Source organism: Grammomys surdaster, unplaced genomic scaffold (assembly GCF_004785775.1).
Source record: "Grammomys surdaster isolate TR1022 unplaced genomic scaffold, NIH_TR_1.0 126113, whole genome shotgun sequence".
Lineage (NCBI taxonomy): Eukaryota > Metazoa > Chordata > Mammalia > Rodentia > Muridae > Grammomys > Grammomys surdaster.
In genome coordinates, this window is record NW_021620921.1 from 7,751,857 (window position 1) to 7,777,645 (window position 25,789).

The following is a 25,789-nucleotide window of genomic DNA, read 5'->3' on the forward strand; positions in this document are numbered from 1 at the left end:
AAAAAAAAAAAAAAAAAAAAAAAAAAAAAAAAAAAAAAAAAACATGGATCATAAATGTAACTGTTTGGTAATGTTTTAAAATTTTTATTTTTTTTTTATGTTTCTGTACGTGTCTTATATGGGCATGTGCATGTCATGAAATTACATTTGTTAGCTGTTTGAAAATATTCTGATTTTAACAAATTCTTTAAATAGATTTATATAAGTATCTCTTAATAACTATTTAACTTAATAACTACATACATTTACATAACAAATAAATAGCTTTCATAAAGGACCCCGCTATGAAAAAACTAAGAACTCAGCTGGGCAGTGTGGCACATGTCTTTAATCCCAGCACTCAGAAGGCAAAAGTAGGCAGATCTCTGTGAGTTCAAGGCCAGCCTGGTAAGCAGAGTGAGCTCCAGGGCAGCCAGAGTTGTTATGCAGAGAAACCCTTGTCTCAAAAACCAAACCAAACCAAACCAAAACAGACAAACAAAAAACCTAAGAAGTACAATAGATTAGAAACAATTCTGATAAAAATTCATAATGTGCTGGTCTTAACAGTATCTTCACCATTAGATTTAACTTCATTGGATATGTAGAATGGTTCACACTGGTCAACTCAATGGGACCCAGAATCATCTAGAAGACAGGTTCCAGAAGACAGATCTACACCCACATCTGTGAGGGATTGGTATAGATTAGGTTAATTGAAGTAGGAAGACCCACCATGACTGTGAGTGACAACGTTCCATTTGCTGGGGTCCTGGACCACATAGAGAAGAGCTAAGGCTAAACATAAACACTCCCTCGTTCTCCTCTGCTTCTTGACTGTGGATGCAGTATGTCCAGCCTTGGCCAACATGCCTTCTCCACCACTGTGAATTTTCACCTTTGTACCCTTCCTCTCTTAATTACTTCTTGTCTGACATTTTGTCACAGCAGTGATACGATTTATAGTATTTAAATTAACAGAACAAAATGACGGTCCTATGGTAAGGCTCCTTCGCTTTTTAAATGTCATGATTGCATATCAAGTGTTGAGAGTTTAATTTGACGGTAGAAAAGGGGATCTGATGAGAGATGAGATATGAAGAAGTCTAAATAAAAAATCATTTTGAAAATATTTCATAGCACCAACATGAAGAATAGAATGTCCATTTGGATTTTGAAGGAATATTTTTGGGTTTCTGATTGCCTAACCTATGGAATCCTCAGATAAACAACACATCAGAGGTGGTTTTTTTTACAATGTAGAGATTAGCTACCACATGAGATGTTGATTTCCTCCAAACTATACCATGAGGTAGGCAATGGTATTAAAAGCTAATTTACTTAAATACCCTGTCATCACCTCGAACTGTATTCACAATAGCCAAGTGGCAGAAACAATCCAAGTGTCTATCAACACATGTAAATATTCAGCAAATGCAATAGATCCATGCAATAAAATTATATTCAGCCCTAAATTTCAAGAAGCAAATTCTAATGCATACTATAACATGGGAGAGTATGTTTTTTAAAAGGCAGTGTTTTACTAAGTTCTCTAGGCTCCCATTCCTTTGAGACTAAAGTGATCTTCCTATCTCAATCTCCCAAGAAGCTCTGTGTGTGTGTGTGTGTGTGTGTGTGTGTGTGTGTGTGTGTACATATAGCCACATTCACTCTAATCATTTTAGACATGAATGAATCACATATTGAGCTTAAATGAAATAAAGAAGTCACTGAAATATTAATACAATACAATGCCACTTAAACAAGGTACTTAGAAAAAATCATAGGAACTGAAAAGAGAACAGTGGTTAACAGCATCTGGGGGAGTAACCTGGAGGTATTTAATGAAGACAGTTGTCAGTCTTGTGACATAAAGAATATAGACAACACAATGACATGAATGTGATGATGCAAATATGCTTACACTGAACTTCTAAATGTGTAAGTCAACAAACTCAGTGTCACACATTTTTTAACTGTGAAAATGTCTAATTGCTCAAAACAGTTCAGACTAGCTAAATACTCACCTTAGAACAAACTTTGTATTTTCTGTTTTGCCAGCTCCTGATTCTCCAGATACAATGATAGACTGGCTCATTTTGAGCACCTTCATGTCTCGAAAAGCCTTATCAGCTGGGGACAAAGTAACATAGTAATACAGTGAGCAAAGTTATTGACAGGAATTTACTGTAGGGGCCCTTACTCCTAAAGAAGCCATGACCGATAGCTAAAGTCATTCAAAGGGTTACTGTAAGTATTTACTTGCAGAATCCCTAACAGGGAAGTAATAGGAAACCCAAACATCTCAAGACTGAGCTAGATTGTCTCCACATTGAGTTTTGGCTCAGCTTGCCCAAATGCCAGAGCAGTTCTACGGAGAGACAGGACATGCTGAGTGTGCATAACTAATGAGGTCCCCAGTGAAAAGCAAGAAGAAATGAGCTTCCAATTAGAAATCTGGCAACTAAAGCTATTGTGAGAGAGAAAAACAACCAAAAATAAATCTACAGAATAATTATTTCCAGCTCCAACCACATACCTGTAAATTTTAGTTTCATTTTATTAACAGCTGAGTGAGAAAATACTGACCCAGAAAGATAAACAGATAAATGTTAGCACTGAATCTTCAGATGTGTAGGTCTCATTTGGAATAACCGCAGAGATCAGGAATTAGTAAGGGGCCATTGGGAAGTGGGGCTTTCAGGGAAGGGAAAATAGGATGCTGTGACATCAAGGGGGACTATGGAATAAGAAAGGTTAAATGGGGTCTGGAATGGGAGGGCTGGGGGTAAAAAAGGGAATACAGGGAGAGATAACTCACACAAAAGACCTTCTAAAAACAGTCATGAAAATCTACTACTGCATAAGCTTCCTAAAATATAAACATACATATATAAAAAGAGCTTTAATGAAGGCACCGTCTAATGGGGCAACAATGACTCTACTAGATACTACAGCTAACAAATAAAAGGCCCAGTGTTAGAAATATGTTACCTCTATTGAAGTTGTTAGCCAATGAGGTCCCAGAGATCCCAAATATTACCTACTAATTGTCATTGTTCTTGGTTACTCTCCAAAATTTGACAGTAAGACCCCTATTGCTATAGGCATCATATACTTGAGCCAAAAACGTGTAGAAATAAAGCTGGTACTGGCCTAGAGGAAAGACTCATCCCCATTGGCTACCATTCCTAATGCAGGGAGGGTGATATGCATGCTACTAGAGGAGAAAAGCAATCTAGCCTTATCTAATGTGAACCATGCAAACTTTAGTGACAATGCGCCTGGTAAGATATGGTCACTGATGCAATAGCGGCATGGATGCCACAGAAGTAACCAATCACTTTCTGTTTGGACTTAAGGCCCTCTGCACAAGATAAAAACCCATGGTGGCACAGACATCAGGAGCAAGAACCTGTGGCTATCCAAATTATAGGACATCCTATTAGTCTGCTAATAATATATAATATTAAGCCAACTCCTAACTACTTCTCATTATACCCACGGATTACTACATCTCTCAAACCCCATCAGAAAATGTTCTTTTTTTAAAAGACCTATTTATTTTTATTTTATGTGTATTGGTATTTTGCCTAGATATATGTTAAGTATACTACATATGTACAGTGCCCACAGAGACCAGAAGAGAGCATCAAATCTCTCTGAAACCATAGTTTACAGGTGGTTGTGAGCTATCATATGGGTGCTTGTAACCACACATGGGTCAGCAAAGCTCTTATCTATTGACTTGCTTGTAACCAAACATGGGTCAGCAAAGCTCTTAACTATTGACTTATCTCTCCAGCCCTAGAAAATTGACTTATCTCTCCAGCCCTAGATACCTTTTTGGCATTTGATGGTGATTAACACAGATTCCCACAGTTGGTTAAAGTTCAGAAAATAAATGATTACAGAATGCTTAGTCCTATATATCACACAATCCAACTATATCAAAACCTCCTCTCAAGGCTCAGGGATCACTGCAGAAGAGGAGGAGAAAGACTGTAACAGCAAAGGTGGTAGATGATTATAAGGACATGTGGTTTAGATGTAAGAGGACAATTGCATATATGAACTCACAGAGGTTGTAGCTACATGCACAGACCTGTACAAGCTCAGCATGTTCCAAACCCATCATGGAGTCAGAGTGGGGAGTGGGCATGAAGTTTCAATTCTAACTGAGGAGCTACTGGTTGTTAATGGCTAGCAGAAAACACAGAGTTGGCTTTTGAAGAGTCTGGCCCTTGTAGGTCTGATGTTCCAGCAAATGGCCACGTGCCTACCTAAGACTATATAGGCAGCACTAACAGGACTCAGTGTTTTTCTTACAAAGAAAGAAAAATGAAAACACAAAGTAGGGCGGGAAGGAATGGGGATTTGATCTGGGAAGAGATGGGTGAGGATTAAGGAATCTGAACAAAATATAATGTATAAAATCTCAAAGAGTTAACAAAAACACTTAAAAAGTAAATCATGTGGAATTTTGCTCTCTGTGTTTTTAAATTTAAAATCATATAAACTTGTCAACATTTCTAAAGCACACAACATTAAACTGCTTTAAATCTCCCTAACTTAGCATTACTTATATAGTATATAGAATTTTTAGCTACTTTTTACACTATAATAATTGAAGCTGTAATGTGTCCTAAATGTTCAGATCACACAAAATCAGCACAATTAATTCTGTTAATGTGACAAAACTTAAAACAAAGTTGAAATTAGTTCCCCCAGAGATCTTCACACTGTGAAAAATTAGCTACACTCAGAAAGATAAATATCACGTGTTTTCTCTCCTGTGACTTGAAAGCAGAAGGGCGACTAACTTGTGTGTGTGTAGGGGGGGACCAGCAAGAGAGGAGAGAGGGCAACAGAGGATAAAGAAAATACTATGAGAAAAATACATGACACAATTTCCTTGGAAAATATCATCATGAATTCAATTTTTTTCCAAAACAAACATGTTTTTAAAAAGTTCCAAAGCCATTTGGCTCAAGAAGACAATTATTTCTCATCCCAAACATGTGCCATCCGCATGAACAAAACTAGCTTTACAAATGGCTTTCCTTCTAAGAGCAAGCTCCAAGCAGGATTGCATGGGTATTTCCACCAGTCCACTGTGATTAAAGTATCTGCCTGCACCGTGATGGTGCTACGAGGGGAACCTCTGGGAAGGAGGACACATTAAGAGGTCCCTGGAGACATACTTTGAGGTGGTTTCTCACCTGACACCTTGAGTTCTCACAAGAGAGGGTTGTTATAAAAGAACAAGCTTGGGACCTCTAACTGTATCCAGAAAACACAATGCCCATATAGTCATCTTCCACCTCTGCTCTTAAGAGTCTTTCTGCCCCCTCCTCCACAGTGGTCTCTGAGCCTCTACCTCTGCTTGGAAGTCAACTCTGTGTTCCTGTAGCTATTACTCTGTGCCATGAGGGGATGCCCCATACCACACAGTCTGTGCCATGCTATGGTTTATGAACCTCCCAGACGATGCACTAAATAACCTGCTCCTTCACAAAGAAGTATTTCAGTAGTGACACAGACTGACAAATAGCACTGAAAGCAGTACCAGCTTCCCACTGTCCAATCTACAGAAGTCTCCTGCAGCCCCTCGCACTGCCATTCTACATACCCTGTAAGTAGTAAAGGCTGAAAATAAAGCTATTTATTTACATTTTAAGCATTTAACTTTTCTCCAGTGATGAGCTTCATCATATTCAGATTCCAATTACTGCACTGAGTAGGTTGATAAGAGAACATAGCAATGTGTATCAGAGCATCTGAGATCTATGAGTCAGAGGTGTGTTGCACTACTTCCAGCTAGCATGTTGATTCTGCCTGTATACAATGACCAACTATAGAAGTGAAGCCTAGTCGCCAAAACAAAAGCACAATCGGAAAGTCTAAGAAGAAAGAGCATCAAAGATGCCCAGCTGCTGGTTATGTCTAAGTGCAAAGGCTTAGCCAACACATCACACTTTGTGAGGATACGTGTGGAATGTAAGCTCCAATCCTGATCAGTTACTACATCCCTCGGTGCCTCAGAAGGAGGTTCTTCAGTATGAGAGGCTGAGAAAGTCAAGACAGACACTACTGTCTTCCCACTTAGGTTCCTCAAAGATATGGAGCACCTACCACTTGAAAGACTGTAATTTTATAAAGCTGTGGTGTAAGTTAATACAAAGAATTGCTATTTGAGTCTTGCTGGGGGTGGTGATGCATGGCTTTAGTGCCAGAACTTGGGAGGCAAAGACAGGTGTTTCTCTGAGTTTGAGGCCAGCCTGGTCTATAGAGTGAATTCCAGGACAGCCAGGGCTATACAGAGGAATACTTCCTTAAAAAACAAGCAAGCAAACAAATAAACAAACAAACAAAAAACCCTCTCCCCATGAGGTGACAAATTCTTTCAGCTCCTTCAGTCTTCTCTCTCACTCCTCCATTGGGAACCCCATGATCAGCTCAATGGTTAGCTTTGAGCATCTAGCTCTGTATATGTCAGGCTCTGATAGAGCCTCTCAGGAGACAACTATATCAGGCTCTGTCAGCATGCACTTCCTGGCATCCACAACAGCATCTCTGTTTGGTGACTGCACATGGGATAGATACCCAGATGGGGCATGCAGCCTCATGGGGAGAGCAACAATACCAACCAACCAGAGCTCCCAGGATCTAAACTGCCAGTCTGGAAGCACATAGGGAGAGCCCCATGGCTCCAGCTGTATATATATGTAGGGGAGGATGGCCTTGTCAGGCATAGGTGGGGGGAAGAAATCCTTGGTCCCATGAAGGCTGGATGCCCCAGTGTGGGGGAATTTGAGGGTGGGGAGGTGGGAGTGGGTGAGTGGGTGGGGCACACCCTCATAGAAGCAGGAGGAAGGGGGATGGAATAGGAGGTTTCCGGGGAGAAGGTAGGAAATGGGGAAAGGGGATAACATCTGAAATTTAAATAAATAAAATATCCAATAAAAAAAAAAGCAAGTCAAAAACAAAACAAACAAAACAGTTCTAGTCCTAAACAAGTAACATATTTGCAAGTGATGTTTAAGGTACTAGAGAGTGTCCTTGTCCCTGAGTTGTAAAAGAGACTGTCTTTGAGATGGGAGTAATTGTAAGGACTGAAAATACCAGCAGAGCCAGACATGGTGACATACTGTCAATCCCAGTGTTCAGAACGTAGGAGCAGGAAGACCAGGAGTTCAAAGCCATACTCAACTACATATTGCACTCAAAAGTTGCCTGGTATATTGAATTCATTCCCTCTCTCTCTCTCTCTCTCTCTCTCTCTCTCTCTCTCTCTCTCTCTCTAATACATACTATTAAGCTGTCTTTTATTAAGTCTACCTTCAATGGGGCAGGCACACCTCAGAGGACACAGGAATTTGATAAATAAGGAAGTAAGCCATGAGTTGGCTACAAAGTATTCAGGTCCTCCCTGTGCAGGATACAGGCTCCTAACAACACTAATACACCCAAGAGGCATACAGGCCTTGCAAAATATGTATTCGACACATGGTATCGTTCATTAAATAAATAAACTAACTAGGAGACTAGCATTAGCAACCTTGTACCTGAAGGACTGGCCAGGCATGTGGCCAGCCTCTGTGACCTGACCCGTGAAGGACTGCCCAGAGGTGTTCTAAAATAGAAATTTATGGCTGCCAGTGCTTAGGGTTAAAAAATGACAATCAAGGAGATCTCAAAGAAACATATAACAGTGTATCTTGGGGGTGTGGAAGAACAAAACAAGTCAAAGTGAAATTCAGACAAGAGAAATAGTTAAGATCAAGTAGAAATTAATAAAATGGAAAAGAAAAATAAAAGAATACAAAGAATCACTGAAACAATGATTCTTTGTATTGGTCCTTTGGAAGAAACTAAACAAGACTAAAAAACCCTTAGCTAAGCTAGCTAAAGAAAGGAAAGCCTAAAATTCATAAAAATTGAGATGAAAATGGAGACATTACAAAAGATACTAGGGAAACTCTCAGACCTATATTCCATTAAGATGGGGAACCTCAATGAAAATATGGGGATCCTGGCTTCAATTTTTTTATATTTCTAAGTTTAAATTGGAGTAGGTTTTGTGGAAGCCAAAGAATAAGTAAAGGGACATGAGGAGTGTATACTGGGGGTGGGGGGTTGGGGAGTGACAGGACGATACACACAGTTAGATGGAGATAGTAAAGCACATGTGATAGGAAACACAGGGGTAATACTAGAGCTATGAAGTTTAGGTGGGATTGGAGTGGGGACAATGAAGGAAACTAAATGGGTGTGTCAGCTCAACAGAAGCTTGGCGAATAGGGAACTGTCACATAAACCCCATTAAGTTATAAGGTAACACGAAGATATTTTAAAGCTTGACTGAAGAGTACTCTGCATGAATTAGTCATGCTGCTCCCAGAAGTCATTGAACAAAAGTCCAAGAGCCTCGTGAACTGTTGTCCAGGGAGACCACAGAGGCTCCCAAGACAGTGGGAACTATTGCCATTGTTCTTCGTCACCCACAGGAACTAGACAGAAAGGCTCTGTTGCTGAAGACACCACACATGCGGGATGCAATGCACAAATAAACCAAGCCAGACCTAAGCTTGAAGCGTCAAGGCCACTGCGTTCTTAGTGCTGGAAGATGCTGTGCAAGCTGCTTCAGGGTGAGGTGTCAAAGGCTTTACTGGGCTGTAGATGCTGAGTACTTTAATACCAATCTGCCAGGCAAGACGCTCCCACTGGTGCAATAGTGGCACAACTATTTGTGGGGGTGGGGTAATCAAATCTGATTTGATTTGAGTCCCAATCCATGGAAAGAAACATGTACCTGGTACAGTAAACATGGGCAAAAACTCATGGCTTCCTATGAGGAAACCTGTCGCTGATATGAAGCTAAATGGACATGAAGTGAAACTGCTGTTTAAATATTTATATTTATACATTATACTAGTGCTACTATCTGCCTTGGCCACAGAAGAACTTTCGGAAGTAACAGTTAATATAGAGACTCATGCCTGTCAAAAGGCTGAAAGTAAGTGGCTATGGCGTGCTCAGCTCTAAACAAGCCGTCTGTAACACCCGCTCCAGAGAACATCCCAGAAAGGGGCAAGAAAAGGATGTGAGAACTTGAAGATGGAGAAGTCAAGGAAATGCTGTCTCTAGGTGACATGATGTAATCATGAACACCCAGCAGCTATGGGAACCTGTATATACATGACCTGCCCAAAAACTAAAATATGAAAATAAGATGGGAATTAGTTTGAGAGAAGAGAGATGTAGAAAGGGGTAAGAATGGGTAGTGGGATGAATAATGATCACAATACATTGTATAAATGTATTAAATTATCAAAAATTAAATTTAAAATTTTTGATTAAAAAAGGATGCATTTCTAAAATATAAACTACCAAAATTAAACCAAGATAAGATAAACAATTTGAACAAGTCTGTATCAAGATTGAAATAATAATTTTTTAAAATCCTACACTTAAAAACAGTCCAGGCCCATACTGATTCACTGTATAATTCTATCAGACTTACAAAGTAGCATCAGCATTTCACAAACCAATCCAAAACAGAAAAAAATGCTAAATTATTTACTAAATTATTTGTAGAAAGCTAGTATCACCCTGAAGCCCAAACAAGATAGACATAACAACAAAAAACAAAATTACATACCAATGCCCCTGGTGGATACTGATGCAAAACTTATAAATAAAATACTTGAAAATTGAATTTAAAAATATGTCCAAAAGATCCTTTACTGCAATCAAATTGGCTTCATTGCAGAGTTTGGGAATTATTTGATATATGCAAATCAAGAAACATAATAATAACTAACAAATTCTAACAGAGAAATCACATGAACATCTCAATAGATGCAGAAAAGGCTTTAGACAAAGTCCAGTATCTCTCCATGTTTAGATCTCCAAATAGATGAGGCATAGAAGGAGCATTCTCAAAATAACAATGGCTGTTTGTAACACAGCTAAGTCAACACGGTACTAAGAGGAAAATCTGGAAGCATTCCTACTAAAACCAAGACAAATGCAACAGTTTCAACTTTTCCCACTCTCATCAACATAGTGCTTCAAGCCTTGACTATAGAAATAATACAAGATAAAGAAATAAAAGAGTCACAAATAGAAACATTAGTCAGATCATTAACAGATGATATGACTGGACATAAGAGACCCCAAAGTATGCAACAGAAAACTCTGAGAGCTAAGGTCCACTTTCAGAAATATTGACAGAATGCAAAATACATACAAAGATCAGTAGTTACACCAATATACACCAATATACACCAGTAAACACCAAAGACAAGCATGTTGAGAAAGAAATCAAGGAAACTATTCTACTTATAATTGTATCAAAAAATAAAATACCCTGAAAAGCATCTAAGGGAGTGAAAGACACCACAATAAAAACTTTCAAATACTGAGAAGAAATAGAAAAGGATACTAGAAAAGGAGAAAGACCTCCCATGCTCATAGGTGGAAATAATCAATATTATGAAAATGGTTATACAGACAAAAGCAATCTAAAGATTTAATGCAATTTCCATCAAAATGCCATTTTTCATGTAAGTAGAAAAAAGCTATTAAAGTTCATATGGGAAAACAAAAGATCCCAGATAACCAAGACAATCTTAATCAAGAAGAATAGTAGAGACCACCATATCTGATTTCAAGTTGTATTACAGAATAATAATAATAACAATAACAACAACAACGCATAGTGCAGGCACAAAAACAGACATGTAGGTCAATAGAATAGAATGCAGTGCCCAGATACAAACCACCTGATTCTTTTTTTTTTTTTAACAAAAGAGCCAAAGATATACACTGGAGAAAAGACAGCCTTTCATTCACATATAGAAGAATGAAGCTAAATCCTTATTTCCCACCCTATTCAAACATCAGCTCTTTATGTATGAAAAAACCTTAGTGTGAAACCTAAAACTCTGAAACTGCTAGAGAAAAAGTAGGTCAAATAAAAGATAGGCACATAGACAAAGACTTTGTGAATGGGCTTAAAGAGGTCTCCAGTCACTCAGGAAACCATGCCAATAACTGACGAATATGATCTCATGAAATTAATAATCTTTGAGTAACAAAGGAAACATTAGGTGATGAGATAGCCTACAGAATGTGAGAAAATCTTCCCTAGCTAGATAGCAAACAAATAATTGATATCTAGAATATACAAAAATGTCAAAGGGATTGTTCAGAAAGAACATCAGACACACAGAAAGGGATGGGGGGAGGGGAGAAATGAAATGCCGATTACCACAAATGACATGACCATCCCAAATCTGACCTCAGAGCAGTTATGATTATCTGCTCAACACTGACCCTGCCAAAAGCCTGTCATGGAGCAAGAAAGGCTCACAGATCTCCACTGCTTCCTAAGAATTTATGCAGAGTCACTGGTTGATGGGGAAGACAGAGACATTTTCTCCAGTAATATAGCTATGATAAGGTCCCCACACTCCTGTAAACAAAACTAATTAAACCCATTGGGTCACACGCACACACACACACACACACACGAGACTAAAGTACAAAAGCTGTGGTTGGAGCAGGCAGAAGATTCATGGGAGTAGTAAGGAGACCAAAAAGGAAATGGGGTGAATACCATCAAAATACATTATACACATATATGAAGATGTTCTAATGACAAAATTATGAATGATTAATATTGAAACCAACAATTTTTGCTCCTGAGTGTTTTACCCAAAGGACTCCAAGTCAAGGGACCTCACAGGTCATTGCACACCAATGTTTATCACAGCACAATGCACAATACCTAAGTTCTGGGACCAACCTGAGTGTCCAACACACAGGAAGAGATAAAAAAAAAATGTGGTATGAAAAACTTCCAGCCATAAAGAGAAGCAAAATTACATCATTTACAGGAGAATAAATGAAACTGAAAAATATCAAAATAAACAAACTGAGCCAGTCTCTTGTCTTCCTGTACAGTTCCTAGATTTCATATAGACATTTGAAATCACATAATGTAAACATTACATCAAAGTAGAGGTGAAACTGGGAAACAAATGGACTAGCAAGAGGAAGAAGGTAGAGAAGAGTACAGAGTGTGAGGAAGAGTATGGTGGAGGGTGAATATATACAATGAACAGTACATACTTCCATAAAAACATCCTAATGTAACACAGTACCATGTACAATGAATTATACTATGAAATCTTTTAAACGACTCAAAACAATTTAAAAATCTAGTAAATTCATATGATACAAGACAAGAATTAAACTACAACTTACCAATAGCAAAGACATGAGGTGGCATCGTCCCAAGAGATTTTCCTTGATATGACTTTATTGTATCTGAAGAATATATTTTAGGTATATCAAAGTATGGATTTACTGCAATCAGAATGTTGGCCACATATGTCTAAGTAGGAAAGGCAGAAAAATGAAACTGATATAGAACCCATCAATTCTTGTACAAACAAGACTTCAAAATCCACATTTCAAGCTCTATATTAAATATTTTCTGATTTTAAAGAACCTACCATTTCTAAAATTTCAAAGAAATACTTATTTTCAAATAAACGTTTTTATGCTGTGATTCCACAGTCATTTCAAGGTCAACACCTTCAAAATCAAGATTATATCTTCTCACTTCCCTGTGTCTCAAAAAAAACAAAAACAAAAAAACCTTCCCATAGTTCTTCCTGGTACATGGCTTAACCACATCACCACCTAGATCTGAGTATCTAAATCTCCCACGGAGGCTTCTGCTGCTGAGTCCACTTAGGGACCCCCAAGCTGGGTCCTAAGACTCAATTCAGGTCACAGGTATCCTCAGACCACGCAATCTGTTCCTAGAGCATTTAAGGGACTTTAGCTCCTTCTGAGCCTTCCCTGTCAGTGAATACTCAGGAGTGACTTAGTGCTGAGACAACCACTTGGTCTTGGGAGTTCTGCAAAGCACCACATGCCAACCACTGCGATTAACTGTTTCATGAACAACTTGAATTTCTCTTAAATTTTGAAATTGGATTTGGTCTTTTTTTTAAGACCACAGAAATATACTAGGAGAATATATAAAACTCCTACTCAGGTAGAGTTGTAGTTTAGTAAAACTGACAAAACTGGAGCATACAAAATCATACTTTTCTCTTTTCTTTCCAACTGTTGAAGAGAAGTATAAAATCCTGAGCTCTCAAACTGCTAAATGCACACAAAGTCCCAAGGCATGTCTCCTAGAGAAGAGTGACTAATGAGGATGGAGGGGCTGCAGACTTGGCTCAGCAGTGTCTATTCAAACATAGGACCCAGGTTTGGTTCCCCAGGCACCCGCATGGTGGCTCACTACTATCCATGATTCCAACAAGGGATTTGACAACTTCTTCTGACCTTCATATGCACTGGCTACATACATGCTACACAAACATACATATAGGCAAAATACACATACATATAAAATAAAAATAAATAAATCTTTTAAAAAATAAGAACCAAAGTAAAGGATTAGATGTTTCAGCAACCTGAAAAGGTTAAATAAGGTTCTCCTGCTGTTTTACTCAAATATAAAGGAGAATGGTGTTTCTGTTGAGTACAAATATCATTTAAACTACTACTCTAAATTGTTTATTTTACATAATCATGCATGTATATAGGATAGCAATTGACACCTTTATTTAGCTTTTATAATAATTAACAGATGCAATTATGGATTGCCCACATTTAATGACTTTATAACCAAAAGGCCTAACTGGCTAAGAGAAAAGAACACACCACATATGACTTCAGACAACCCTGACAACACTTGACTTTCTACTCAGGAGAAGCAGCCTCCTGGTTATATCCAAATTAATTTTCACTGGCTTGCTACTAGTTGAACTCTCTAATAGTTTTAAAACTTTATTGCTTCGGTGTTTCAAACAGCACTTGGTGAACACTGGAGTCTGTTCAACTGCAAGCTATAGAATGAATAAATGTTGCCTCTGAAAATAGTTCTACCCAAGAATACCTATATTTACACCTAAATACATTCTTTACTTAGTTGGACTTAAGGGGTAAAATACAGGAAAGTAAAGTCTAGCAGCATGCTTGGAGACAAGTACGTTCTTTGGGAACAGACTACATTAGTTCTATTTCCCAGCTGTCACTACTTGGACAGATGGCAAAGACTAGATATAATTTAGTCAGAATTAAGTAAGTACAATTAGGCAAATTGATAGTGATATAAAAGATTAAAACTGTCATTTGATCTTGTAGGTGTCAAAGAAGCCATGTGCGTCCTTCGTTCAAAAATAATGAAGCCCCATCTTTATAACAGGATACCAGAGTGTGGTAATCTATCTCCGGCTGACAAAGGAATCTATAACCAGGTCATACCAAAATAAAATCTCATTCATGTGTGCCCAATGAATAGTTATAATTAAAACACAGTAGCTAAATATCTATCTGAATGATCTGATACAAACTACTTACACCAAAAGCATTGTCTTTCTTTGTGTTTAATGATCTGGACAATTAGGGCCAGCATTTAGGGGCTAATGAAATCCTACAATTGTTTAGGCTCCATGATCAGAGTTCTTGTATATCTGATACCTCTTCTGCTATTGCCTTCCATTTAAATTTATGTATTTTTCCTCATTTAGTTTGGTTTTATTTTACTTCAATACATATAGGCTGCCTGAAATTCTCTGAACAGTGTGAAAGTGAAATTAAACAGATCTATATACCAAAAAAAAAAAAATCAAACTCCAAGATAGTTTTTTAAACACTCAAAATGGACCTTCATAAGCCTAAAGTAGGTTAATTGACACTCTGACTTCATTATCTCATTCTGCAGATTTGATTAAGTACCCACTGTGTACCAGGCTCCTGGGGAGCTCTACATGGCAAGCACACATTAGAACTCTCACACCCATCGCACACAGACCAAGCAGGGCAAAAGCACATTCGGCATGTGAGACAATTAGCCACAAAAGCTGAAGACACTGGTCAAATACTTACATAGATTCTGTCTTTACTGTACCGAACTTTGACATTATGGAGGAGTGTGGCTTCATTTAAGTACATCAGTGAACCTACGACAGAGGTTTGGATTAGACAGTTGAAAAACAAAAGGTAAAATAAAAATGCTTTATGTTAATCATAATCACTTTGGTCTCACTTTACTAGGGCAGATTTAATCCCGTGCTTTTAGAATACAGATATGTATAAACCCCATGGGCTAGTATAAAACAAATCCATTTGGGGTACACTGCATTAGTAGAACACTTGCCTAGAAGAAATCTTAATTACATACGTCTGTGAGAACTTTAGATGATACATTTCCAGCTAGAAGAGTTATAATTTGTGAATACCACCAGTCAGTGTATGCTCTGCTAAGGGCAGGTTTAATTACTAACTATCAATCAACTGTCAAGAACTACTGTAGGTATTTGTGATCCAACAAAGTGAGATGTTAATCCTCTGACACGCAGAAGCTTACAGATAAAATAAAAGGATACAATTTTAGAAAGGCAAGGGACCTTCAGATCATTTAGGTAGGTCTTACAATGACTGATAAAGGGAAAGTCTGGCCAGGAGACGTCATGGGCATCTTAACCCAGCAAATCTATGAATTAAGTTCAGAATCAGGCTGGACTCGTTTTTCTGTTCTGTAAGGTCCATCCAAGGTCTTCTCTATCTAGTCCCTGCACACTCCATCTCCTCTGCTTCATTTCTACTACACGCTAGAGCCGACAATAGGACCACTCCTCCTACCTACTTTGCTGTTGGGACCACAATTTTATCAGTTATCCAAACTGAAAACAGAAGTCAACATCAGAGCCATCTCCTCTTGTCTCCCACTTGAAGTAAGTTTCCAAATCATCATATAACACAAAAATGATATAGCCTCTCGCCAGGTTCATGGTAAATTTACTAATGTTAATGCAATCTGAATCCCTGGCATGTCTCTCCCTCCTTGTCTCCAGCTCTACTGCTATGCAGGATTAGAGGGAGATCACAGGATCTCTTTTGTGGTTATGGTGACCTCTTATTTGTCTATTGCTTTCATCTCTATTCGTTCCAATCCAGACTGCAGAATGGATAGACTAAACCAGAGCACTAACTAAATCTCTTTCCATTTCAAAGAACACCCCTGGGGCTCGATCACCTACATTCACCTTAAAATCTGAGTTCCTCAAGGCTCTTAGTAAACATATATTCAAATGGGCACTTTTACAATTTCCTATGGCCTGTATGAATATCTAACCTATACACAAAGTGAGCTATTTATCACTCACAACACATTCATGCGTTGTCTCTGCTTACAGGATGTATATATATCCTAGCTATATATCCTAGATACAAATTGACCTCAAAATGAAACTTCTCCAACTTCCCCTCTCCCAAAGCTAGTCTCTTCTCTGTCTTCTAGCTGATACTTTCCACATCTGTCAGGATTAGGATAACAAGTTTACATTTCTGGTTTTAGTTACTAAATCAAATATTTGAAGGCAAGATGCTGCATAGTTCAGTTGTTTTACATGGCCTTTCATTGAGCATCTATGTATGTCTTCAGTGCATGCATCTTTAGTATACATGTCAATGGTGCCCATAAGAGCCTCTTGCTAGACTATCTTGGCAAAGAAATGCCCTGTTTCTGCACACAGACAATGTAGTCAGTTCTCTTTTCAAGTGCCCTGTCGCTTTCTGATGCCACTAAAAGCAGAATACGAGTAAGAAGCAAGTTAAGTTGGGGCTCTTGACAGTTGAGCTGAATCTTTTCTTTGAACTGAGGGAAGATTTGGTAAAACTGGGCAGCAAAAGGCATCTGGTTTATATATCTAGTCTCTCCTCTTCATTCTATAGCCCTAATCTTCTTCCACCCTCATCCCCTCGAAGCCTCATCTACACGTTTTGTTTCTTTATTCACAGGACACTGCTGAGCCTCTGTCCACATTTCACTTCCCTCTGAAACACCTGCTTACACACTAGCAGCTGCCTCCTCTAAGAGAAAATTGCTGATAGCACAGCACACGTGCATAGAGCCGGCCGTGTAACCCTACACTGACATACGGACGGCTGCTAACTCTGCTCCTTCACCCCAGCCCTTACTCCCCACCTGCCTTCTCAAGGACATCTGTTCACCCAACCAAATAAACCCCTAATGGCAAAAACCCATCAAGGGGAGGAGGTCCTTCCAGTCACCTGCTCAGGCCATTCCACTATCATGGGGGAAAACCTGCTGTTTGTCAGAGTGGGAAATGTTACGTCTCAACCACTTGCCTGGTGGTTTGATTCAGGAACATTCACAAGGGTCCCAGAAACAACTTCTTGCCCCCACCTAGTTTCATCTCCCCCACTTCAAGCAACCAGCCCTAGGGTTACTTAGCCTGGCTATTTTCATGCACTACTTCATATGGACTGCTTACCTTTTCTGTCTAAATATTTATGGATTTAACTATAGTCAAGTTAACAGTATTTTTAAGACAGGGTCTCATTGTTCAGCTCTGGCTAGCCTGAAACTCACTATAGAGACCAGGATAACCTTGAACTCAGAGAGATATGCTCGCCCCTGCTTCCTGGGTGCTGGGATTAAACATGAACACCATCACACCTGGCAGAACACTAGGATATATTTTTGGTTTGTGTACATATGCATGCATGATGGGGGATGCATGCCAAGGCGCTATGTGTGTCAGAGGACAACTGTGGAGTTGTTTCTCAGTGTTCCCCTTTATATGGATCAAGGAATGGAATTCACGATGACAAACTTGCACTTCGAGCAGCTGAGCCATGTCACTGGCCCTAAAGCTTTAAGTTCATTTTTTGTCGATTTTATTCTCCTTTTTGGAAGTGTTATGGATTGAATCAGGACCTCACAAATGCTAGTCAACAGACTTTTAAAAGTAAGACATCATAGGGGTGTAAGTCCAACTTATTCCCTTGGACATACTTTGGTGATATAAACATATACTATAACAAAAGTATTCAGTGAAAAACACCCTTGATTTCATTAAATTCATATACTGATTAGAGATTATCTGAGTACTTCAGGTCCTGATTATTGACTACTCTTGTTTTGACAGCTCTATCTAGTTCAGTGTCAGAGAAAGAAAAGAGAACCCACAAACAATTTCAAAATCATGGGAGCCAATCAACTTGGTGAGCATACATTACTGTAAAAGTCAGCCCATCACTGCCCCGGGGGCAGGGGAGAAGGGGCAGCTTCTAGGATTGATGTGAATTCTACACTCTGTACTTATTATTCTCAACATCTGGCAAGTGAATATAATTTTCACGAAGAATTTTATATGCAATAGAAATAATAACATCTTAAATTCAGCATGAAATTGTGCTATTGTTTCCCATTTAAATACTGAGTCTACCCCTGAGTTAATTTTCTATTCTGTTTAATGCTCAAGAATCAAAACATATAAAACTCTTCCACGTAGTATATAAAACCTAAAGCTAAAAGTAAGTAATATATTTTGGTTTAAAAGATAGCAAAAACCTCAGGGTATAGGCTTGTTTGTTGGGTGAGTGGTGGTTTTGAGACCAAGTCCTGCTACACAGCTTATGAACTGGAGGTCCACAAGTTCTGCCTCAGCCTCCTAAGTGCTGGCCCTGCAGGCATGCACCACCATGACCTACCCTATCCCTCTGCTTTCACTGAACCTCTACCATATGGTTCATAACACACCACAGATATCCGGCATTTAGTCCCTACATTATCACTGTGATACAGAATAAAGGGATGATAGACATAAGGAAGGCTGCGTTTGGAAAGGCTGATGGGATAACGGCAAGTCTCAGACCAAAGACTAAATTCAGCTAAAAAACTATATTCTAAACTCAACATCCAAAACTGCGTAAGTGACGGGGCTTCAAAGAGGGGACTTCAGGTCGGGACAGGCTACTGCATGCTGAGGATGGCTAGCCTCCGCATGGCACCATTGCCACCATGTGCAATCATCAGTGAGAGCCTGACAAGAGCAATGAACCTCACTGGGGCCAGGGAAGGTTGACAGTGGCAAAGCGTGTCTCGTCAAGGCAAAGGAAGCAGGAGTGTTCGAAATGTTAATTCAGAAAGACAGATGGGAAATTCAGACCTACTGTGCTTAGCTACAAATGAATGTATCTCTAAGCAAAACATGTTAATATATGAAGAGGATAAGCTGTTACACTGTATACCCTAGCAAATTTCTGTTATATATTATGGAGAGTGACAAGACTTGGTGCCTGTGGTGATCAGTCCTGTTTTTCCACTTTGTGGATCCTGGATTCCAAATTCAGGAGTCTTCAGGCCTGTGGCAAGTGCCAGTACCCACTAAGTCATCTCATCGGCCCCCTAGAAATTGTTAACAGAGAGACACCTTTCTATTGTTTTCAACATGTTATGTGTTCATCATGTTTTCTGTCTATTTTGCCTTGATTACTATTCAAAACCACATTGTTTTGTCAAACTCTCTGTTACTTGGGAAAGAAGAAAATACTTCTCAATCCTTGCACCTAACAATAACAGCCGCCATTTACTGAGTCAGGTATTCTGTCAAACGTCTTGAGTGCATCACCTCTAAGCAACATGCATAATTACTCCCGCTTCGAAGATGAGCTTCCCAAAAGAGATGCAATGTGGCCTGCAGGAACATTAGCTTCCAAACTGAAGTCAGAATCAGAACCAGGACTACCTTCCCCTAGGCCCACAGTGCCCCCAGTACCACCACTATTTCACAACACCTGCTTTTTATATGGGGCATCTTTCCAGCTTAATTGTAAACTCCAGTGAACAACAGTAAGAATAAATCTACATCTCTCTCTTATCTTCTTTTCTGTGGAGTATTTAAGGTCAGATAACTTCTAAGGAAATCCATGGTAGCTAGAAATGATCCTCAAATACCACACCTACCCCACTACAGTTTGGATCTAGAATGTTCTCTAAAGACACTACTGTTAAGGCCTGGTACCTCACTTGGAACTGTTAGAAAAAGAGGAGACCTTTACAAGGTGGCCCCTAAAGGAAGGTCTTAGGCAAGCCACTAGGGTATGCCTTAAAGGGATGGTGTGGGGCACGAGCTTTTCTTAGCTATTTCTTTGTGTCCTGGCTTCAGTGAAGTATGCATCTTCCTCTACCACATGTCTCTGCCAGGATACACTGCATCTCACCAAAGGCTCAAATACAGTGTGGGCAAATGACCATGGACTGAAATCTCCCAATCTACAAACCAAAACAAACCTTTTTAAACTAATTTAAAGTAAATTAATAGATTTAAATTAATTAAATCCATTAACACAGTGGTAGAAATTCCAAAACAACTAATAAAATGTGATTACTTTTGGATACTGATTGGTACAGCCACTCTGGAAATCAGTCTGGCAGTTCCTCAGAAAATTGGACATAACATTGCCTGAGGACCCAGCTATACCACTCCTGGGCATATACCCAGAAGATGCTCCAACATATAACAAGGACATATGCTCCACTATGTTCATAGCAGCCTTATTTATAATATCCAGAAGCTGGAAAGAACCCAGATGTCCTTCAACAGAGGAATGGATACAAAAAATGTGGTACATTTACACAATGGAGTATTACTCAGCTATTAAAAACAATCAATTTGAGAAATTCCTAGGTAAATGGATGGAACTAGAAAATATCATCCTGAGTGAGGTAAGCCAATCACAAAAGAACACACATGGTATTCACTCACTGATTATTGGATATTAGCCCAGAACCTTGAAATACCCAAGATTCAACTCACAGGCCACATGAAGCTCATGAAGAAGGAAGACCAAGTGGGGGTGCTTTGGTCCTTCTTAGAAGGAGCAACAAAATACTCAAGGGAGCAAATATGGAGACAAAGTGAGGGACAGAAACTGAAGGAGGGGTCATCTGGAGACTGTTCCACCTGGGTATCCATCCCTTGTGCAGTCACCAAAGGCAGACACTGATGTGGAAGTCAGGAAGTGCATGCTGACAGGAGCCTGATATGGATGTCTCCTTAGAGGTCTGCAAGAGTCTGACATATACAGATGCAGATGCTCACAGCTAACCATTGAACTGACCATGGGGTTCCCAACAAAGGAGTTAGAGAGAAGACTGAAGGAGCTGAAAGGGTTTGCAGCCCCATGGGGAGAGCAACAATACCAACCAACCAGAACTCCCAGGGTCTAAACCACCAGTTTGGGAGCACACAGGGAGGGACCCCTGGCTTCAGCTGTATATGTAGTGGGGGGATGGCTTTGTAGGGCATAGGTAGGAGAAGAAGTCCTTGGTCTCCTGAAGGCTAGATGCTCCAGTGTGGGGGGAATTTGTGGGTGGGGAGGTGGGAGTGGGGGATGGGTGGGGGGCACATCTTCATAGAAGCAGGAGGAGGAAGGATGGGGTAGAGGGTTCCTGGGTTGGGGGGAAATGGGGTAAGGGGATCACATCTGAAATGTAAATAAAAAATCCAATAAAATAAATAAAAACAAAAAACCTGACCATTTTTGTCTGACTTGGAAAAAAAAAGAAAAGAAAAGAAAATGTAAAAATAAATATACCCTGTTGAATGAATAAAGTATTTTTCACTGAATATTTTAAGGTGTTGACAAGTCAAATTAATACTATGTTTTAACATAACACTCTGAAACAAACTTTTCAATTATAAATTATTCTTCTGTGTTGTTTTGTTTTATCTACTGTTGGTTTGCCTTATCCACAGAGAGGTATTAAATGACTCTTTCTGTCAACTTCCAAGCTAGTATGAACTACATCCCACTGTGAGGTTTGAAATGACTTTCAACACTACTAAGAAGAGGCTTTTAGTTGAAGCCTCAGCATAAATCATCACCCTACTCACACACATGTAAAATAACAGTAGGAGCCGCTCATGGCTCATGAGACTTTCAGGGAAGCACACATGGGAAGCAGTAACAGACCCAGGCCCTCCAAGCTCTTGGGAGCTCATTCTAAGCCTGTGTGTTCTGACCTCGTCTTCTGTATTAGTAACACAATCACTAACTTGCTTTCTGGAAGAGCAGGTAGTTTTGTGGAATGGAGAGATAACTTTGAACTTAATACTTACAGTTATCTTCCACATCTTTTTTGCTGTCCTCTTCTGCAGGGAATACTTGGTTTATCAGAGCCAAAAATGTCTAACAAACAAACAAGCAAACAAAGGTTTGAGCAACTGACTTTTAAATAGTGAAAAAGACAAGGAGTTCAGCTGGTTACATATAGTAATGACCACAATAATACATTTTCTATTATAGTATAACACAGATTCTACTACTTAACAAAGCGCTCATTCAGAAGACAGTAACTCTCAGCAAAAACTGTGTCTGCTACTACTGTAGACATGAATCAATAACAGTAATTAACAAATAAAGCAACCCAAGTTCTCACAGCCTCAACAGGCCAAAGTAACAAACACACTAATCCTAAATTTCTACTTAGGGACATGCTAGTTACCAAAAATTAAGAGCATTTTAGATTTCCATATAAATAATTTTATTGTTTTAAAAACAAAAATGTTCACAATCAGTTACATATAAACAAAGTATTGTTATTTGAGAAACATATTTTAAGTCAATTCCTACACAAAAGTCCATCAAAAATATAAAAATATCTGGTATATGTAATTAAAAGAACCCACAAACAGCAGGGTGTGGTGGTACATGCCTGTAACCCTAGCACTTGGGAGCTGCAAACAGGAAGATCAGGAATTCAGTCTCATGTTTGACTATATAATGAGTTGAGGCCTGGCAAAGCTACATAAGACCCTGTTTCAAAAATAATAATAACCCATAAAGACAATTACATTCATTTGTCACTTAAAATGCTATGGGAGACACTGTAGAATTAAGATAGCATCTTGTAATAGAGAACAAATGATCTCAAATTACATCTAAAGAGAATTAAATTTTAATCCATGCTATCTTAACAGTTATTTATAAATTTATACCTCTAAATAATTACAATTAGCTCTTCTGGTTGACATTTCCAACTCTATCAAATGAAACTCTGAAGGAAAAATGGTTTGGTTCCTTTATAGTGACATGTGCAGGGTTTCACTTCATGGTAGACTTTATGCTCAGTATGTGCAAGGTCCTGGTCTGATCCCCCAGTAAAAGAAAAAACAATATTTGTAACTCTATGTGTGCAGGAAAACTGTATACAATATGATTATCATAGTTTATGAAGTAAAATCCAGGCTTCAAAGACAATTCCAATTCAAAGTCATCACCAGTTTATTGGTCTGGGGACAGAGCTCAGTGGTGAAGCCCTGATGGAAAAATTTTAGGCCCTGGATGCAGTCTCTGGTACTACAAAAAAACAACAGCAAAGGCACATCCAACTTAGAAGACTGTTGAACTCAACACTCTGAAAGTTAATTCTTTGCAACCTAATGCATATGTTCTCAGTGTTATAGATGTTTGGTTTAGAGGAGAGACCACATTTTCAAAAGTGAACTTGGATCAACATGAACCAGAAAGTGAGCATTATGTAAAAGAAGATATCAATTCACAGCAATGATTTCATAGAAAAATCCATTGTGAAATAGCTGCTAACACCATAGAATTATGTAAACATTGTCACAGAGGGAGGGCTTGGTCCTAGCCTTCCAGGAGCTACAGTCAATGAGGAAAACTCTAGATGAGGAATGAATGCTTCGGAGGAGGGGCAACCAAGTCTCTTAAATACCCAAAAAATAATTTAATTCAACTACACTGCCATGTTCTACATATGTGCCTGATAAACAGTAATATGACATAGATCAGAACACATTGACATATGTACAGTACTTAATACAAACACAGCCCCTCAAATTGAGTTTAGTTTATTCTTGAACTGAACTATTCTGTCACCTACAGATGAGACAGACCACAAGAGATCAGACTCAGAAGGTTCAGCCCTTGATTCACTCCTGCCTTTTAGCTCACTGTGCTTACAAAACAAGTTAAGCAAAAGGTAAAGCTTTCAAAATTTATTGTGTGTGAACTCTTAAAAACTCACTTGTTAGATATGCAGTGCACTGAAAGCACACAGAGTCACCACTAACAAGGGAAGGCAAGAACACTTTGTCTTTTCCTTTCCTGAAGGCATCTTTAATTGGCCTCCACTAACACTGGCCCAGTATATATTATGCATTCTGGTTCCTGGGTTGTTTACAGTAACAGAACAGTGTTCTCTCTGAAAAACTCTCATGAGAGATCCATCTTGTTTTTCTAAGGTTCCCAGAAGGATGGCAGTCATATGGCATTAGTTAACCACGTATTGGTAGAATGTAAATTATTCATGGAGATTTGCAGAGTCTGAAATAAACAGAAATTTCATCTGTACATTTACTCAGAAGAAACATCTAATAGGATTATTTGTTAACTGTGAGACTGTGGCACCAAAAAGACCCAACCTTGTGAAAACTGCAAGAAAGATGCATGTCCACAATGGAGGCCCTTATTGTACGAAAGTCACAACTCCTGGTCACTTTCCCCCAACTTCCACTTACAAATCTTGACTAGTCTATGTCTAAGTTTTTTTTTAAGGATGTAAATAATATATATATATATATAGAATTAAAGCATATTTTATATTATTATCATAAAAATATGTGGGAGGTTTAAGACTCAAATATCTGGGGCTGGAGAGATGGGTCAGCTGTTAAGAGCACTGATTGCTCTTCCAGAGGACCCAAGTTCAAATCCTAGTACCTACATGGCAGCTCACAACCATCTATAACTCCAAGATCTGCCATCTTCAGAGAGACATACATGCAGTCAAAGCACATAGAATAAAATTTGAAAAATAAACTACAAAGCACAAAAACAACAAAAACATATTTATCTCAATCCCACAGTATATAAGTCTAAGTAAATAAGTAAGTTTAAGTAAACAAAAAAGAAAGAAACAAAGAAAGAAAAAGAAAAACAGGAAAAGGGGAGTTGAAGCTCCCTGGAAAAACTTGACATCATAGCAGCAATCACGTTTACTTTATAACACACTGACTACATCACAGCCAACCCTGTGATTCTAATAGTGTAGCATATGGGATAAAACTGCTGCCACTGACTGTATGTTATCACCCAACTTAGAATGCTAGGTTTCTGATTATCACAGGCTCCTATTTCCTCATAGTGCACAGGTCCCATTTAATCAAGGAAGTCAGTTCAAAACTTCATTTTCATTTCCAGACATTTGTCTCCTCCACTATGGCAGGAATATTTTTTCATTTTTACCTTTCTTGGGAGAAATATATGTATTTGTGTGTGTGTGTGTGTGTGTGTGTGTGTGTGTGTGTGTGTGTGTGTTTGAAGGAGATCTCATTTTGAAATCTCTCTGAGAAACTCACCTTGCCTTTTTGGTTCAAAGGTTCAATTGTTAAGCTGTCAGGGCCAATATCCACAATATTGCCCATCTGAAATCCATCTGTGGGGTGGGGTGCCCAAACGGGCTTTCCATCTTCCATTTTGAAGGAGGTTATCCACTATATCCTGTTCAAAAGAACAAATAATGCAACATGAATAATGGTGGAAGCGGTTTCTCAAGTCACAAGAACACTTCCTGCAGGTGACCTCTGCCTTCTCCCTCCCACTGTGCTACCTCTATCTGGCTTAGATAAGGAAGGCAGAGGCTGTTAGTTCCACCCTCAGGTAAGTCCTGTGAGCTCCCTGCTGCAGCCTTGAGTGTACAAGAGTACAATGTGAGCCAGGCAGTGGTGGCACACGCCTTTAATCTCAGCACTTGGGAGGCAGAGGCCGGCGGATTTCTGAGTTTGAGGCCAACCTGGTCTACAGAGTGAGTAGCCAGGACTATGCAGAGAAACCCTGTCTTGAAAAACCAAAAAAACAAAACAAAACAAAAACCCAA

General features: G+C 39.0%; 1 protein-coding gene across 7 annotated transcripts in view; it reads right to left on the reverse strand.

The window, feature by feature from the left end:
- The window catches only part of Myo6 (myosin VI), a 137,404-nt gene that overhangs the window by 65,765 nt on the left and 45,850 nt on the right, over window positions 1-25,789 (reverse strand). For all 7 annotated transcript variants that reach the window (XR_003709834.1, XM_028756178.1, XM_028756180.1 and 4 more), the window contains exons 2-6: window positions 25,272-25,413; window positions 22,008-22,077; window positions 14,962-15,035; window positions 12,256-12,385; window positions 2,007-2,112 (exon numbers count right to left, since the gene is read on the reverse strand). Coding sequence is in view for 6 of the 7 variants with exons in the window: in XM_028756178.1 (XP_028612011.1) it covers window positions 2,007-2,112; window positions 12,256-12,385; window positions 14,962-15,035; window positions 22,008-22,077; window positions 25,272-25,388 (497 nt within the window). In the remaining variant the exon portion in view is untranslated. The remainder of the gene's footprint in view (window positions 1-2,006; window positions 2,113-12,255; window positions 12,386-14,961; window positions 15,036-22,007; window positions 22,078-25,271; window positions 25,414-25,789) is intronic.